General features: G+C 39.1%; 1 protein-coding gene across 1 annotated transcript in view; it reads left to right on the top strand.

Moving 5' to 3' along the window:
• The first annotated feature begins 709 nt into the window (after positions 1 to 709).
• LOC140332072 (uncharacterized) overlaps positions 710 to 15,938 on the top strand; it is a 21,764-nt gene continuing 6,535 nt past the window's right edge. Inside the window, exons 1-3 of the mRNA XM_072413370.1 lie at positions 710 to 902; positions 991 to 1,182; positions 1,621 to 1,785. Of these exons, the coding sequence (XP_072269471.1) occupies positions 728 to 902; positions 991 to 1,182; positions 1,621 to 1,785 (532 nt within the window). The 5' untranslated portion in view covers positions 710 to 727. The remainder of the gene's footprint in view (positions 903 to 990; positions 1,183 to 1,620; positions 1,786 to 15,938) is intronic.

Raw genomic sequence — 15,938 nt, 5'->3', positions numbered from 1 at the left:
GATCGATGGCCGCGCGTACTTTCGCGCTTCCAGCGAGCGCGGATTTTATTGATGAATCGGGCATCATATTTTATACCTACATAATGCCTTCAAGGCAGCCTTGTTATCCTGGGATCCACATATGCATAATTATGACACAGCAGAACACAAGCCCCCTCCCTCTCCCTAGCACGTGCTACTAGGTTGTAAACAGCCTATAAAAGCACATGTGAGTAGTTTCAAAGGCTTCAAAAGAAGGTATAATAATTATTTATTTTTGTTCATTTGTACTTATTTTTATATATATATATATATATATATATATATATATATATATATATATATTGTAATGTTCATTTTTAATTATTACATTGATACATGTCTTTAAAATTGTGACATGATTCACACCGCTGTAAATTTAAAATTGGTAGTGTGTTGAAAGTTGTAAACCAACTGCAAACCAATCCTGCAGTCTATATTATTTTGTGTGTAACAGATTGCTATTACTGATAATGTATAAAATCAATATTATTTTATACATAATATGCCTATGTTTAACTGTTTAATAATTTTCCACGCTCTTTATGTATTTTAACAATTTTTTGAAAAAGGTTAAAAATTCTGATAATTATTAGATTTTTATTATTCAATATAATTTTAGACTTTAGTTATTCACATTTTGCGACAATAAATCTAATTTACGCCACTCAAAAATGTTTTAAAGATGTCCTATTACGACGATAACGCGATGTACGGGGATTTCATTACGGATTCTGAAATGCTGCTGTGTGAAGTTATTTCACAAGCCCCCGTGTTATACCCCGAAAATGCACAACTCTTTCAGATGGCCGGTGGAGATAACACTTTGCTGTTCCTTTCAGACGAATCGAGAGTCTGCGCTGCGTCAACATCTCAAATGACCGGTGAGGGATGCTAATGTATACATAATAACAATATTGATGTTTCTTATTATATATTGATCGTGATAATGTTCCCAAGTTCTAATTTTAGGAGCCTGCGCTGATAACCTTCTAAGGACGGTGAACAGCGCAACGGCTATGGAAAATAACATGTCTTTAGACACGGCGTCCTCGGATACATGCAATTCTGAACCTCACAAGGGGCTGAAGAAGAATGTCGTTGTCAGATCGATAATGGCAATGACCGACAAATTAGATCAAGAGCTCGAGCGGTCTAAAGTAGGTAAGACACAATGGTTGGTGATGTAGTCTAATTTTAAATGTCTGCTATAACTCTAATGCCCTTTTTAATCCCCACAGTAAAGAAAAGAAAAATATATCCTTCAGCTGTTTCTAGAGGCCGTGCAAAGAAAAGAAAGATGACTGACGTTCTCTGTAATAAAGATATTGATAGCTTTAAATGTATATCGGTCGTGATAATATTCTCACGTCCTAATTTTAGATGTTCTAAGGCCAGCGAGCGTCACACGGATTGTGGAAAATACAGTCCCGATAGACGTATGGGAACAGTGCAAAAGGGCATGCTGCACATATCTGAATGAAAATATCAATTGTCCTAACGCGTGTATGTTGAAATAAAGCATTTTTGCTGTTTTAATGTAATGAACCTGTTTAAAATACTTAATACAATGATACTAATGTTAACTTTTTAAATTGACAGCAAAAAGAAGAGAAAGCTTTAAAAACTGGCAGGCAGGCCTTACAAAGAAACAGAAATCAAACTCCCGGCGATCAGAACCGTTATCACTGATATCTGAAATTATTGGTCGAAAACAGAGATCTCTACAGGATGATAGGACATCATGCATTATAAACGACATTTCAGGTTTTTGCCAAACAGAATGCAGCAGCACTTCCACACCTGTTGTTTACACACGTCCTTTGAATAGAAAAATCACATTTAATACGCCAGAGGACTATCATTTGCGTGGCGGCATACAGCAGACACGTATCAGCAATTGTTTACACGAGCCACAACAATTATCAACAATTGTTCATCATGCTGGGATGAAAATAAGTACATCCCATTGAGTTCTCTTGGTTGTTACAATGACAAAATGTTATGTGTGGCAAATTTCTTAAAATGTTGTGTGAGAGACTCTATGCTTTTAGCATTTAACAGCCCTAACAAAATTAACACCCAGCAAATATATAATGCACATGAAAAATACACAAAGCTAATTAGGCATCTTGATGCTATTGAAAACGAGCGTAAGATTTGACTAAAAGATCAGTGACCAGTGAGAGAGAGATCTAGAAAATTAAAACGGGCTATAAAAATGTACTTTGCAGCTAAGCGGTCTAAAAACGTTAGAATAAAAAGGAAGCACCAATCTGACCATTTGCCCGGGCGTACAAACGCTACAAACGATCCCTCTGAAGACCTTGACAATAGAACAGTTTATTTAGAGCATGTTTTTCATCAACAGTCTTAGTGACTTAGTGAGTTTTAATAGTTTGATGTACAACGATCACTTTAGATTTGTTAATCTGGATGCCGTTCGTTCATTTGTTGGTGCTGCTGATGCAATACACGCTGTTATACAATCATTGTTAGATCAGGTTTTATGGGATACAGAACCGGGTGATTTTATAAAGTTGAGACTAGATGGTGGTGAGACGTTTGACTCTGTTTTTTCATCGAGACAGTCTAGAGAGGAGTTTAGCGCCGAAACATTTTTGAACTATATTGCTAATGCTTTACAGAGCAACGCTCAATGAATAGTGGGTAATTGTCCTAAACTTGCTGTTATTGTTATCAGGAACCGTTGCGGCAGTGCCAGAAGGAGGCTGGGGGCAGTTGTGTATAGTCGGATTATTGGATATAAAAAAAAAACATTTGTATGATTTTAACAACTACAACACTAATGTCTCCCTGGCCGCTAGTGTGTACGCTACTTTGGAGGGAGTAGATGTAAGTGATGCAGTGTTGGTGGAGAAGGCCCAGCAGTTGCACAAAGATTTGCAATTATCTGAAGCTCATTTGGTTTCTTTTAGCGATATTGTACTGTTTGAAGATTATTTAAACATTACAATTAAAGTTTTATATCACAACAGAGGCCAGTGGCAATGTTATCATACAGACACTCCTGCCAGAGAAAAGACTGTCTATATATTACATCATGAAAAACATTATTATGGTATTAAAACATGAAAGCTTTTATTGGGGCCGATTTCTTTTGTGAGAGATGTTGATCCGTTTATGGCCATAAATATAGTCACAACTGTCATCAGTTTTGCAAATCTTCTTATCGGACAGACTGTGTTGAAAAGCAGGGTGAACAACTGAGGTGCCTGCGTTTTCGTGTGTTTTGTGGTTGGCACTAGAGATGAGCGAATCGAAGCTGATAAAGTGGAATTCGATCCGAATTTCAGAAAAAATGCGATTCGCAATAAATCCGAACTTCCTCACAATTCGTTGAAACGAATCGCAATTTTTTCTAAAATGGTGGCTACACGTGTGAGGACATGGGGCAAGGAACTCTGGGAAGGCGGGATGACCCATAATGCCATGCATGCAGCCAATCAGCAGCCGGCCAGCCCTGTGATGTCACACCCCTTTAAATAGCCTCAGCCATCTTGGATTAGGACATTTTACAGTGTTCTGAGTGCAGAGAGAGACGTGTGCAGGTGCTAGGAGAAACCTGATTGTGTTAAAAAATTTTAAAAAATGATTTATAAGTGCAGGGAAAGGATAGGGAGGAATCATTTCACAGCATCTTAGTGCAGGGAGAGACGTCAGAAGGCGCTAGGGACAGTGCTAGAAAAGTGATTTACAAGTGCAGGGAAAGGATAGGGAAGAATCATTTCACAGCATCTTAGTGCAGGGAGAGACGTCAGAAGGCGCTAGGGACAGTGCTTGAAAAGTGATTGACAAGTGCAGGGAAAGGATAGGGAGGAATCATTTCACAGCATCTTAGTGCAGGGAGAGACGTCAGAAGGCGCTAGGGACAGTGCTAGAAAAGCGATTTACAAGTGCAGCGAAAGGATAGGGAAGAATCATTTCACAGCATTTTAGTGCAGGGAGAGACGTCAGAAGGCGCTAGGGACAGTGCTAGAAAAGCGATTTACAAGTGCAGGGAAAGATTATTTGGGGATCCAAATAGCCATTATACAGCTTTGTCATTCCATCAATTTATACATCCAGAAAAATATACACGCACGTGTATACAGAGAGGACGAGCTAGTAGAGGACAGTCAGCAGCTACTGCCCAGCCAAGATCTGGAGGAGACATCCGCCGCTTTCTCCACTAGGCGGGCAAGTGGTGATGAGGAGAGTGGCGTGGGAGGTGGTGTTGCGAGCGGTCCGGGTCCTGACCCAGAGACCGTTGAGGAGGACATTGGTGACGTGCATACACTACTCGATGATGATGAAGCCGATCGGTGAAGAAGGGGCTTCATCACCATCAGGAGAAGAGGGTGGCAGCTTGCCCGTGAGGCAGCGGCTGAGCCAGCAAGGTGGTAGCATGGCTGGTAGTCAGCAGGGTGGCAGCAGTGGGAGGTCGGGAGCCAAACGTGCCCAGGGAAGACCACCTGCTTTGCAGCAGCCTGCCTGCCTGGGAAGTACTGGTGCAGGGGTTCACGGAGGCAGCCAGGGTAGCAGTCAGTCAGTGCGGAGTGTTGGGGGGAAAATCACCTACTCGGCGGTGTGGCAGTTTTTTGTTAAGCTGCTGGAGGAGGTTAACATGGCCATATGTAAAATTTGCGGGCAGAAGGTGAAGCATAGCCAATGTTGGTAATGTTGGCACCACTGCCCTGCGTCAACATATGCAGCGTCACCATAAAGTGGCCTGGGAGAACCGTGGCTCTGATGTGGTGGTCCAGCCTGCCGCAGCAACCTCTGCATCACCCAGTGGCATGCACTGGCTTTCAGACAGTCATCAAGGCTTCACTACCTCAGCCGAAGGGAGCTGTATGTCATTTCCATCTTCTGCTGGTCCAGATGCTCCTGCTCCTCCTACTCCTCGTCAGTCATTCCGTCAGCAATCGATCACCAAAGCGATTGCCAAGAGACAACAGTATGTGTTGCCCTGGAAAAGCTGTTCTGCCCGGCCAGTAGTGGCATCAGAGAAGGTGTTTAGTGCTGTGGGGGCCATAGTTACCCCAAGAAGAACTGGCCAAAATGTGGAGAGACTGACCTTTGTCAAGATGAATCAGGCATGGATCAGCCAGGATTTCCACCCACCAATGCCTGATGCATCTGATTATCTTCTGGCTACCTGCCTCAGCTACTACTCTGATGCTGCCACTCGCCCGATGCAACACATCAGATGCCAAGTGCTTCTTTATTTCACCCACCTTCGTCAGCGGGTACTGGTATTGCCACCCACCGCCCCAGTCTGTCACCGGGTCACTTTGTGGTCTCCTGATGCTGCTGCTGCCATCTCCACACTATGTCACCTTGCCACTCTGTGGTCGTGCCACTCTGTGGCCTCCTGATGCTGCCGCCATCTCCACACTATGTCATTGTGCCACTCTGTGGCCTACTGATGCTGCCGCCACCTCCACACTCTGTCTGTTTATTTGACCCTTCTTCTGATCTGTCAGAAGGAAGGAAAAAAGAGACGCACAACGGATCCTGTCTGTGTCTGCAGGAGTGGGTACAAAACACAGAAGACATGCAAATATTCCATTCACGTGTCATCTCTGTTTTGGATCCACTCCTGTTTTTTTTGTCATTAGCAATACTGATGGATTATTGAGCAAATGCTGACCGGGTGAAGGCAGATGCTGCACAGATAGGATCTGTTTTTTGTGGGTTATTATTCTGATGGATCAGAGGAAGGGCAAAATAATCAGTAACGTCAACACAAACTTAATGCTGACACCCTCTCCACTCTGTCGGGGGGCTCTACTTGTATAAGCGGTTTAAAGAACAGGTTCTGTAGGCATCTTTGTGGAATCAGCTGACAAGGGTGTAAAAGGAGTGCACTTCTTCTTGACGCTAACATGGACCTGTAAGGCTGAGTTCATACTTGAGTTATTTGGTCAGTTTTGCCCCCATGACTGCCCAAATAAGTGAAGTGTGCAGTGATTCTAATAGCGACGCCTGTCATCTACATGTCATACTGACTGACAGTATTATTTCACTACCACAGCAGACTCCCTATGCGTGTTACTGCAAGGCACAGTGTTCTACACCACTATCAAGGCTCTCTGCAGGCCAGAAATAGACGTTTTTTAACACGATTCGCCACTAATAAATTCAAATCTAAGCGAATCTTTTCGGAAAATTCCGCAAACCGGCTGTATCGAAATTTTGAGAAATTTCTAGTTGGCACGAATGCTTTGAAATACATAGAAATTCGGCAGCTAATGATGATGCAATTTGTAAGAGAAAAACTTTTTGCTGCTCGTGTTACAGATATAAAGACAATGAGGACACCCAGGTGTAACAGACTGTAGTGTGTGCAGGGCTCGTCTTGACAAATTTGACGAACATATCTGTTACATGCAGCCTTACAAACCCAAACAAATGTCCGAGAATTAGAAATTCTATGACTTTGAGTGCATGCAAGAGACAGGTACACACATAACCTATTACATTTTTGCAACAACATTATACGGTGACACTTCCTGGGAATTCAGTGGAAAAACCTGCGCGCAAGACTTTTTCCGCTTTTTTTATCTGTGGTAAGTTTTCAGGTTACACATTCATAGCGCATAATGCAGAAAGGTATGACGCTTGTTTTGATGTACAGAAGTTGGTCTAAGAAAAAGTGAAAATTGAAATTATAAACCAAGGCAGACGCAGTTAATGTGCGTGTCCCTTAATGATTTTAAAATAAGATTTATAGATTCTTTGAATTTCATACCTATGAGACTCAGTAAGCTGCCTGAAGCTTTGGGCTTTTCTGGCACAATTTCCCCCAGTTCTTTAATACAGAAGAAAATCAAAATTACAAAGAACCGATACCCGACGCCCTGTAATATGGCGTCGATTACATGGTTACTGATGAGAAAAAAGAATTCATGGTGTGGTATGAAAAACAAAAAAATTACACCTTTATTTTTCAGGAAGCGTTAAAAGCTTACTGCAAGCAGGATGCGGAAGTCTTGAGAAGGGCTTGTGAGTGTTACAGAGACACGATTATGTCTATGACTAAAAAAAAAGTAAGACAATGCTTTAAGCGTGAAAAGAAATACAAAATAGTCACTAAATGTGTTGACCCCTTCCAACTTATCACGCTGGCCTCCATATGCATGGCTATGTACAAATTTAAATTCCTTCTTGCAGAGACCATAGCCATTGTACCGGCGGATAATTATCATATGACCCAGAAATGATTTTCCACACCAGCTATCCAGTGGCTCATGTACATCGAGCATTCAGAAAGCATTCAAATACAACACGCCTTAAAGGGCGGTGAAAAGAAGGTGGGGAAGTACTTTTTGGACAACTATGCTTTGGTTAACGGTACACACATAGGCTTTGAATTTCAGGGGTGTTTTTGCCACAGCTGTCCTATATGTTAGTCAAGAAAAGCTACCTGCAGAGATACAGATTTACAATCTGTCTCATGTGGGAGCATGAGTGGCGCCAAATGACTATAAGCGATGAAAGGGTCAAAGACATTCTCCTTAAAATGAAGTTTCTAATACCGTTGGACCCCCGTGACGTGCTTTATGTGTGTTTTTTCCTGTCCTGTCCTGCCTGTAAAACTAAATAAAAAACTTATGTTTCCGCTTACATGCACTTTGAATTCCCAGAAAGACACCTGCAACCACACCAACGAAAAACGCTCTCTGACAGGTACATGGTGTACGGTAGAACTTGTTTTAGCGGTGGAAAAAGGCTAAAGGATCGGTCATGTGTACGAGATCTAGCATTTCACGAATACAACAGATGACCTGTTTGCCCTGTACATCAAGTTACACCTCAGGGATAAACAGGAGGCTTCCAGGTTATCCTGCCTGGTGTAAAAATGATTCTGAGAAAAGGGATTACATAGAATCATTTTTTAAAATAGAAGGTGTTTGCCTACGCCCTGACAAAATAGCAGTGAATCCTGCAAAAAGACAAATTTCAAAACTTTTCCTAAACTCTATGTGGAGTAATTTTGATCAGTGGTCTAACTTGCCAGTCTAACTTGCCACGCACCAGCATAGTCACGGATCCTGATGAGCTTTTAAAATTAGCGTTTGTACCATCCTATGACCTCTCCAAGGTTAATTTCCTCGATGAAGAGACAGCCGTAGTCAATTGGAAATATGCAAAAGGGCACTACACAGTCCAAAAAACATTTTATAGCCTGTTTTACAATTGCCTATGCCAGACTGAAATTATACACGCTCCTAGACAGGTTGCGGGAACGTTGTCTCTATCACGACACAGATTCCGTCATATTCCTAAGTAGAAAGTGTGACTGAAACCCACCTTTGGGCGATTTTCTCGGTGAGCTGACTAGTGAAATACCCAACACCACTTACATTACAGTGTTTGTGTCTGCAGGTCCAAAGACATCCAGTTACAAACTCAACACCAGGAAAACTGTATTGAAGGTTAAGGGTATAACTCCTAATGTAGCTAACACAAGACTTAAATTTGACAGTTTAAAAGACCTTGTATTTGATTACCACCACGATTCTGACCCCAGGATGAAGAAAACGATAGGCATAGAAAAACTGGGTATTTAAAGAAATAGGAAACGCTGGCACATAGAGACAAGACCTCTACTTTAAACGCAAAATTGCGTCTACACAAAGAGACAGCTGATGACAGACTTAACCACTTTGCCTTTTGCTTTTTAAGCAAGAGCGTCATGAATGCGCATTTTCAACACCCTTTTTCTTGTATTTTATCTGCTCCCTAAAATTCTGGAAAGAATTTTTTTGTAAAGCGCTTATTAATGCACGCAGATACATTAATGTCGCACAAACCTGATAATGTAGTTTGGTTTTACGCATGTTGGCAAAAATTGTATGACACTCGCTCGTTTATTTACAAATATCAGATTTATCGAGGGATTACCTCAAAATTTTACAGACTATACCTTATTCCCACCCAACAAGGTAAATTTAGCAGTTGTTGATGATCTTATGGAGGGGGCTTGTGATAATCTTGAAATGCAAAATGCATTCACCAAATATGTTCACCACAGAAATTTGAGCATCATGTATCTCATTCAAAGAGTGTTTTGTCAGCGTAAGAAAAGCAGGACCATAAATTTAAACATTAAATACATGGTCCTTGTGACAAATTACAAGTTATTACATTGGCGCGTCAAATGTACCCTGGAAAAACACGTTTCTTTTTAGAGGCTTATGAAGATGCTACACACGCTCCTTACAGCTATTTACTTGTAGATTTAAGGTCTGACACTCCTTAGGAACTACGTTTAAGAACGTGTTGGTTCCCATCTGACCTCCCGGCTGCTTACGTGTATAAAAAGAAAACTCTAAAAATGTGACTTTTCTCAACAGTCCAGTCATTCTTGGTAGCAAAGGGGCTTCTGTTAAGATGTCTAACAGGATACGGCATAATTGGGATCTTTTAAAAACAATGGTCAGAATAAAATCGTCGGTCAGAAAATCAATTTTACGCAACGCCAATAATGATTTGATATTCGGTATTGGTGAAATCGCTCTCAATATACTTCAAGAAAAGATCCCACTTAGAGAGAGCCACAAAAGGAAAAGGAAAAGGGGGAGGCAGGCTATAAAGATGTTAAGCAATAAAAGATATCCCAATAAAGGCAAGAAGCGCATTGTGAATCAGCGTGGCGGGTTTATAGGATCGCTGCTGGGGTTTGCAATACCTTTAATCACTAGTCTGATAGCTAATAGAACTGGTTGTTCATAATGGAATCCACAGAGAAAATGTTCTTGGTTTCCAAGGAAGAACTGGACAAGCAAAAAAAAACAGCTTTGGAAACAACCGACATATGCGAAACGGCTACACAGCGTTTAGATGCTGAAATTAGAGACATAATTCACAGGAATGATTGATCAGAACATGAAAAAATTAAGATGTACACAAACGTACTACGGCGATATTTGATGTTTACCAAACAGCCCAGTAAAGAAATGTTGGCCTTAACTTTGATTACACAACTGCCATCCCATCAACAATTGCTAAATGATTCCTCTAACAGAGAGCAATGAATATTATTACGACCTAAATAACACACGTTGTTTGCCGAATCGTTAACTCTGATAACACCCCCATACCTGACTGATCCCGTGTTGATCTTATTAATACCCTATAGCTAGCCTTTTTAATCAGCTGGACATAACGCTGGGTGACACATTGATTTCCGTGTATAGAGCGTGTATCGAATCCTTAAAAAAATTATAATTCACAAACTTTAGCCACTCAATTCCCAGCCGGATTATTCTATAAAGTCATCATGATGACCAGGCTCTCAACGGTCGTAATGACAGCTTCATCAAAAGGTCTCAAATATGCGGTACGTTCTGGAAGCATTGAATTAATGAGCCCCATTTACGCCGATATATTTAAACAACCAAAGCTGATACTGAATGCATTAGATCTAAAGATAAAGTTGACCAGAAACATAGATTCTTTCTGCCTTATGTCTTCTTAAGGTACCCAATTTAAAGTACAAATACAACACACTTCGCTGTATGTCAAAGGAGTTCAAGTATCGCCTGCTGTGAGAATAGGCCACAGTCCAGCATTGTTAACAGCTAAGTACTCGGTCGATCGAGCATCACTTAAAGTGTACAGTATTCCTACCGGCATGCGGTTATCGAACCACGAAAACCTATTTTTAGAGGAATCCTTTGTGCTTCAACCATTACAATGTAAATTATGCCGCCTTATATTTGGATGGCCAGCAGATACCCGCAAGACTGTTTCAACCTAATTTTCAAGGCGCTTCAGCTGTTCGGGAATATATGGCCCTCGTACATTTTTCAACCAAGCAAGGGGCTGACAACGATTTTATTGGTGGATCATTCCAAATTTTTTAACGTTTAAACTTTGTTTTTGATTTATCGCCTGATCAAGAACCTGGCGGACATTTCTCTCTGGTAAAAACCGGGAATCTCAGGGCTGAAATTAGATTTGCGGAAAAAACTATTAACATGAGAATATTGAAATAAATAACAGAAAAGAAGTATTGTACGATTTCTGATAAAATGAATAACTATTAAATTACCAGCGTTAATAAATCAGACTTTCATGCCCAGCGCATCTTTGAAGGCATATTTCTGTGTGATTTATTACTGGGAAACAAAGTCATCGACAGCGGCCTATATTGTAAATACAGAAAAATTGCACCAGAGGGGAAAGCACTGGATTTTAATATTATGCGCAATCGATTCGTCTTTTTTTTTTTTTTGATAGTTATGGAATATCGCCTGAAAATGAAATACTTCCAGATGAATTTGTGCAATTTTCATTGCGAAATTCTAAGACTCTAAGATATCAAAATAAGCAAATACAGACCCCGCTAGTTCGGTCTGCGGCAAATACTGCATCTGTATCTTACATTGTATTGCTAAAGGGATGCCTTTAGAAAATTTTCACAACATTCACAAACGATTTTAGAAAAAATTACCGCGTTGTACGTGACTATGTAGCAAAGCGATTGAAACAATTATTTCTGCGTTGTTGTAATTACAATCAAACATGCATACCCTACTGTGATAATAAATAGATGTAATCTGGAGCGTACTAAATAGGGATAATTTTATTTTAAGTTTTATTTTAAGATTTATAGGTTTTAATCACATAAGACGTCTTTTATTTAATTTACAGTTTTAAACATAATCGTAAATTGTTTTAAAATCCCCTGGACATGTCTGGAGCTGCTAGGACATGTCTTGACAATAAGCGGTGAATGAGCAGAGAGTGGGTGGGTCAGGTTGAGGGTGGACATGTCTGGGCAATAGACGATGAATGGTTGGAGAGTAGGTGGAATATAGGAGGGCTAGGGGGAGGGCGGTAGGCTGAAGATGGGATTGTTTTAAAATCCCCTGGACATGCTGGGACATGTCTGGATGTGGCAGGACATGTCTTGACAATAGGGGGTAATGAGCCTAGAGTGGGTAGGTTAGGTTGAGGGTGGACATGTCTGGGCAATAGACAATGAATGGGTGGAGAGTTGGTGGAATATAGGAGGGCTAGGGGGAGGACGGTAGGCTTGAGATGGGAGGGATGTAAGACGGCCTTGGGAGGGGTGTGGGAGAGATTATGGGTGTAATGGGGTGGGTTGTGGGCGGGAAAAGGGGTGTGTCGACCTGTCACTTTTAGTTTGATGAAACATACAGACTCTTTACTACTGATATTCCATAATCATTTATTGATATTATCCATATAGTATACATTTGTACACCAGTGAGCAGCTATTTAAAAAAAAAAAAATTAAACGAAGTAGAAAAGGAGGTTTTAATGTGACAGAATTTATTAAATGTGTGTGTTTTGTGTAACTTTTATACTTTTTTTTTACAGGTTATCCCACAATGAAAGTGTGATTCCCACGGCTGTATTCATGTCATTAGCACAGCTGTGGGACTTTTGACAGTGTAAAAGTGCATAAAAACACATGTAATTGTGGCAGAAATGTTTACATGCGTTTTTAAAACAGTCCCTGTAGACCAAGCCTAAATATGAAAAGACATATATTTATAAATATATATATATCTTTTCAGATTTTTTACTATATATTTATATCTATATATGTATATATATATATATATATATATAAAGATATATATATAGATATATATCTATATCAGCAAAACGGAATGTGGGTGGATAATTTAGTCCACTGGCAAATGAGAAGTCTCGCCTGCCAGAGTTCTCAGGGATTTATCACCAAGCGTTTAGGTATGCGCTGTAAACAGCTGAAATCAGTTAACTCTCTCTGAACCTGAAAATATTAGGTCATTTAAAAATATGCTTATTTCCAAGCTAATATATATGTTTGAAACATTGGAACACATCATAACTTTTTTTCAGGGCTAACTGGAAGATGTGTGCCATTTGAAAGAATGATTTTTCAGGGAAAGATTGACTTTTAAATCCAACTCGCTAGTGTCAAGCTGCTGGAGATGCATGCCCCGAAGAGCCCAAACATTTCAAAATCTGTTGATAAATAGGTTTGAGGGGTCGGATGCCAGATTGCAAATATGTGTACGAGGCCGAACTTCTGATTTTGCTTGTTGAATCTGGCCCACTGTCTGTATCTGTCTGTCATTTGCAACCCCTATTTAATATATAGCGCTGTGCAATATGTTGGAGCTATGTAAATCCTGTTTATTATTATCATTATATTAATATTAATAATAACAATAAAAAAAAATATATGATGGACAAATTTTTCCTAACATGGTTTATGCATAAATATTTGGAAATCTTCCTACAGGGAGCCCGATTCATCAAGCAAAATCGGATGTTCTCTTGGGCATCTGTATGCGCAATCCAAAATAGAACCTTCAATAAATTTATCAACGAAATTTCAGGTGCTGGCCTATTCGCACGGAAGTTATTAACTGAAATGATCTCTCAGGTGGAGACACGCATCCCTGACAGTTTGACACTGGCGAACTTGCATTAAAAGTCATTTTCCTCTAAAAAATCATTCTTTCTAATGGCACTCATCTTGCACTCCACCCTAAAAAAATGTTTGGCCTGTTTAAAACATTTAAATTAGGTGAGAAATAAGCATATTTTTAAATGACCTAATATTTTCAGGTTTAGAAAGAGTTAACTGATTTCAGCGATTTACCCGAGGATCTGCCTGGTAATCAATTCCAGTGAGCTTCTTGCATGCTTCAATAGATATATATGTGTGTGTGTATATATTTATATATATATATATATTTTTTTTTTTTTTTTTTTTTTTTACACATATATATATATATATATATATATATATATATATATATATATATATAGAGAGAGAGAGAGAGAGAGAGAGAGAAAATTTTTTATTACTAGAATTATTATAATATGAATATAAATAAATATTTATATAATTATTATAAATACATATATAAAAATATAGATATCTTTGATAAATATATTTGAGTCTAAAAATCTGAAAAGAGATATATATTTATATATGTATTTCATATTTTTCTATGTTTTCTATATATTCACTATTTTTCTATGTATTTAATTTACAAATCTAAAGGATCAGATCAATAAACGAATATGGAACGTCAAACTGGAAAAAAAACAAACAGCCAAATTTCACGGACTGCGCACGGCCAATTGCATGTTAATTTTTAGCACCTGTGCACATAATGATGAGCATAAATAAGGGTGTTGTCTAACTTGCTGTTTACTTTTTTTTACTTTGTTCAATTTTTTTTGTCTTCTTGGAGGGGCTGTTGGTTTGTTTGTTAGCCTAATCTATGTTGTTAATTTCATACTTTTCTTACCATTTAGCACAATAGCTGCTTTTGTTTTTTCAACTGCTATGTTATCGTGTTTGTGGCCATATTGTTTCATTCAATATGTCTATGTTACCACCTTTAAATGTTTGTCCTGCATAAATATTTTCTAATACAGTTTTCCACCCTTGATAGGTCAAAATTGCATATTGGTTTGGTAAGTATTTTTGGAATGCAATATTTGTTGGGCCATTTGTGAACTAAATTTGGCTTTATATGGAAGTGTGAGTTTACATGTGTTTTTTTTTTTTTTGTCATGTAAATTTAGTGGTGTCTGTGTGTTCTCTATATTTTCATGTGACCTTTTAGCAAACAGGTTTATTTTGAACAAAGTTTTTTGAAAAATGTTGTAGTTTGTTTTTGGGGGGTTTGTTTTTTTGTGATCTCCCTTACAATGTCCCAGGACCTACAATTTAAAAATTCAATTATGCTTGTTTTTAAGCAGTTCGTTCCCTTCCATGATTTGTTTGACTGGCTAAAAACAGCACAATTGGCTTATTAAAACTCAGTTTGACGCACATAGTTGTGCGCCAAACCTTAAGAGTGTGATGCACATTGTTGTGCGCCAAGGCATAACCGCTATGTGAGCATGAACTGTGGGAACTGTGTTCTATCAGTTGAAAAATTTGAAAGAGAAGGTAAAGGAAGAAATAGGCAAAGAGGATTTTTTTAGGCATATTGCTTAACATGCTTCAAATTGAAATCGAATTTGAAAAAAAAAAAAGGGAACGGGCTGTGCTGGTTAATGAATGCACCCGCATTCATTGATCAGCTCAGTGTAGCATCCCCGGCACTAGAGGTTAAACGGAGACAAGTCTCACCATTTAAAACCTCCAGTGCTCTGAATGGCCGAGGAAAGCTTTCCTCAGCTAATCAGAGAGCACTAGAGGTTTTGAATGGGGAGACTTCTCCCCATTTAACCTTTAGGGCCAGGGATCGCACACAGGATTCCCAGTCTGAAAGACTGATTGAGAAGGTGTTTCTCTAAGACCCTGCTTTTGAGCTTGGCAATGTGGTTTGATGTTATGCTTGGTAACCTTGACCTCCTTCCATTGCTATCAGGTGTGTAAGAATAAGTATGCAACTCAGCTGGACAACTAATTGACAACCTGTTTGGCCATCAAGTGGAAGTGTATTTGTATACAATAGGGCTAAGATCAAGCAGCACAGCACAATGAGAACAAACCTATGACACTAATATAAATAAACAGAGGAGTTGTGTGCCAGCAAATCAACATGAGTGCAAATGTCAGACTAAGAAAAATAAAACAAAAAAAAACTAAGAAATAAAAACCATGAAAATTTATTCTTAAAAAAATATGTACATAATACATTCAAATACCAATATGTGACAATGTGACTTTGAGAATGGGACAAAAGGCAAACACAGTGGTCAAGTAGCAGTTTGGAGAGGAAACCATGCAGACATTTGTACTCAATAATTGTGGAAAAAATGACAAAATATTGCTGCTGAAGAATTGTTAAACAACAGAAACTGTCATTACAAACCAGGCACAAAAACATTGAAGCAACAGATTAAATTAACAATAATGAGGATTACTAAAAATCACATCATTGCATACCATCCAAGCAAACTTACGTGATTAACCC

Source organism: Pyxicephalus adspersus, chromosome 5 (assembly GCF_032062135.1).
Source record: "Pyxicephalus adspersus chromosome 5, UCB_Pads_2.0, whole genome shotgun sequence".
NCBI lineage: Eukaryota > Metazoa > Chordata > Amphibia > Anura > Pyxicephalidae > Pyxicephalus > Pyxicephalus adspersus.
The sequence above is the reverse complement of the archived record's forward strand: the minus strand, read 5'-3'. Positions and strand labels throughout refer to the sequence as shown.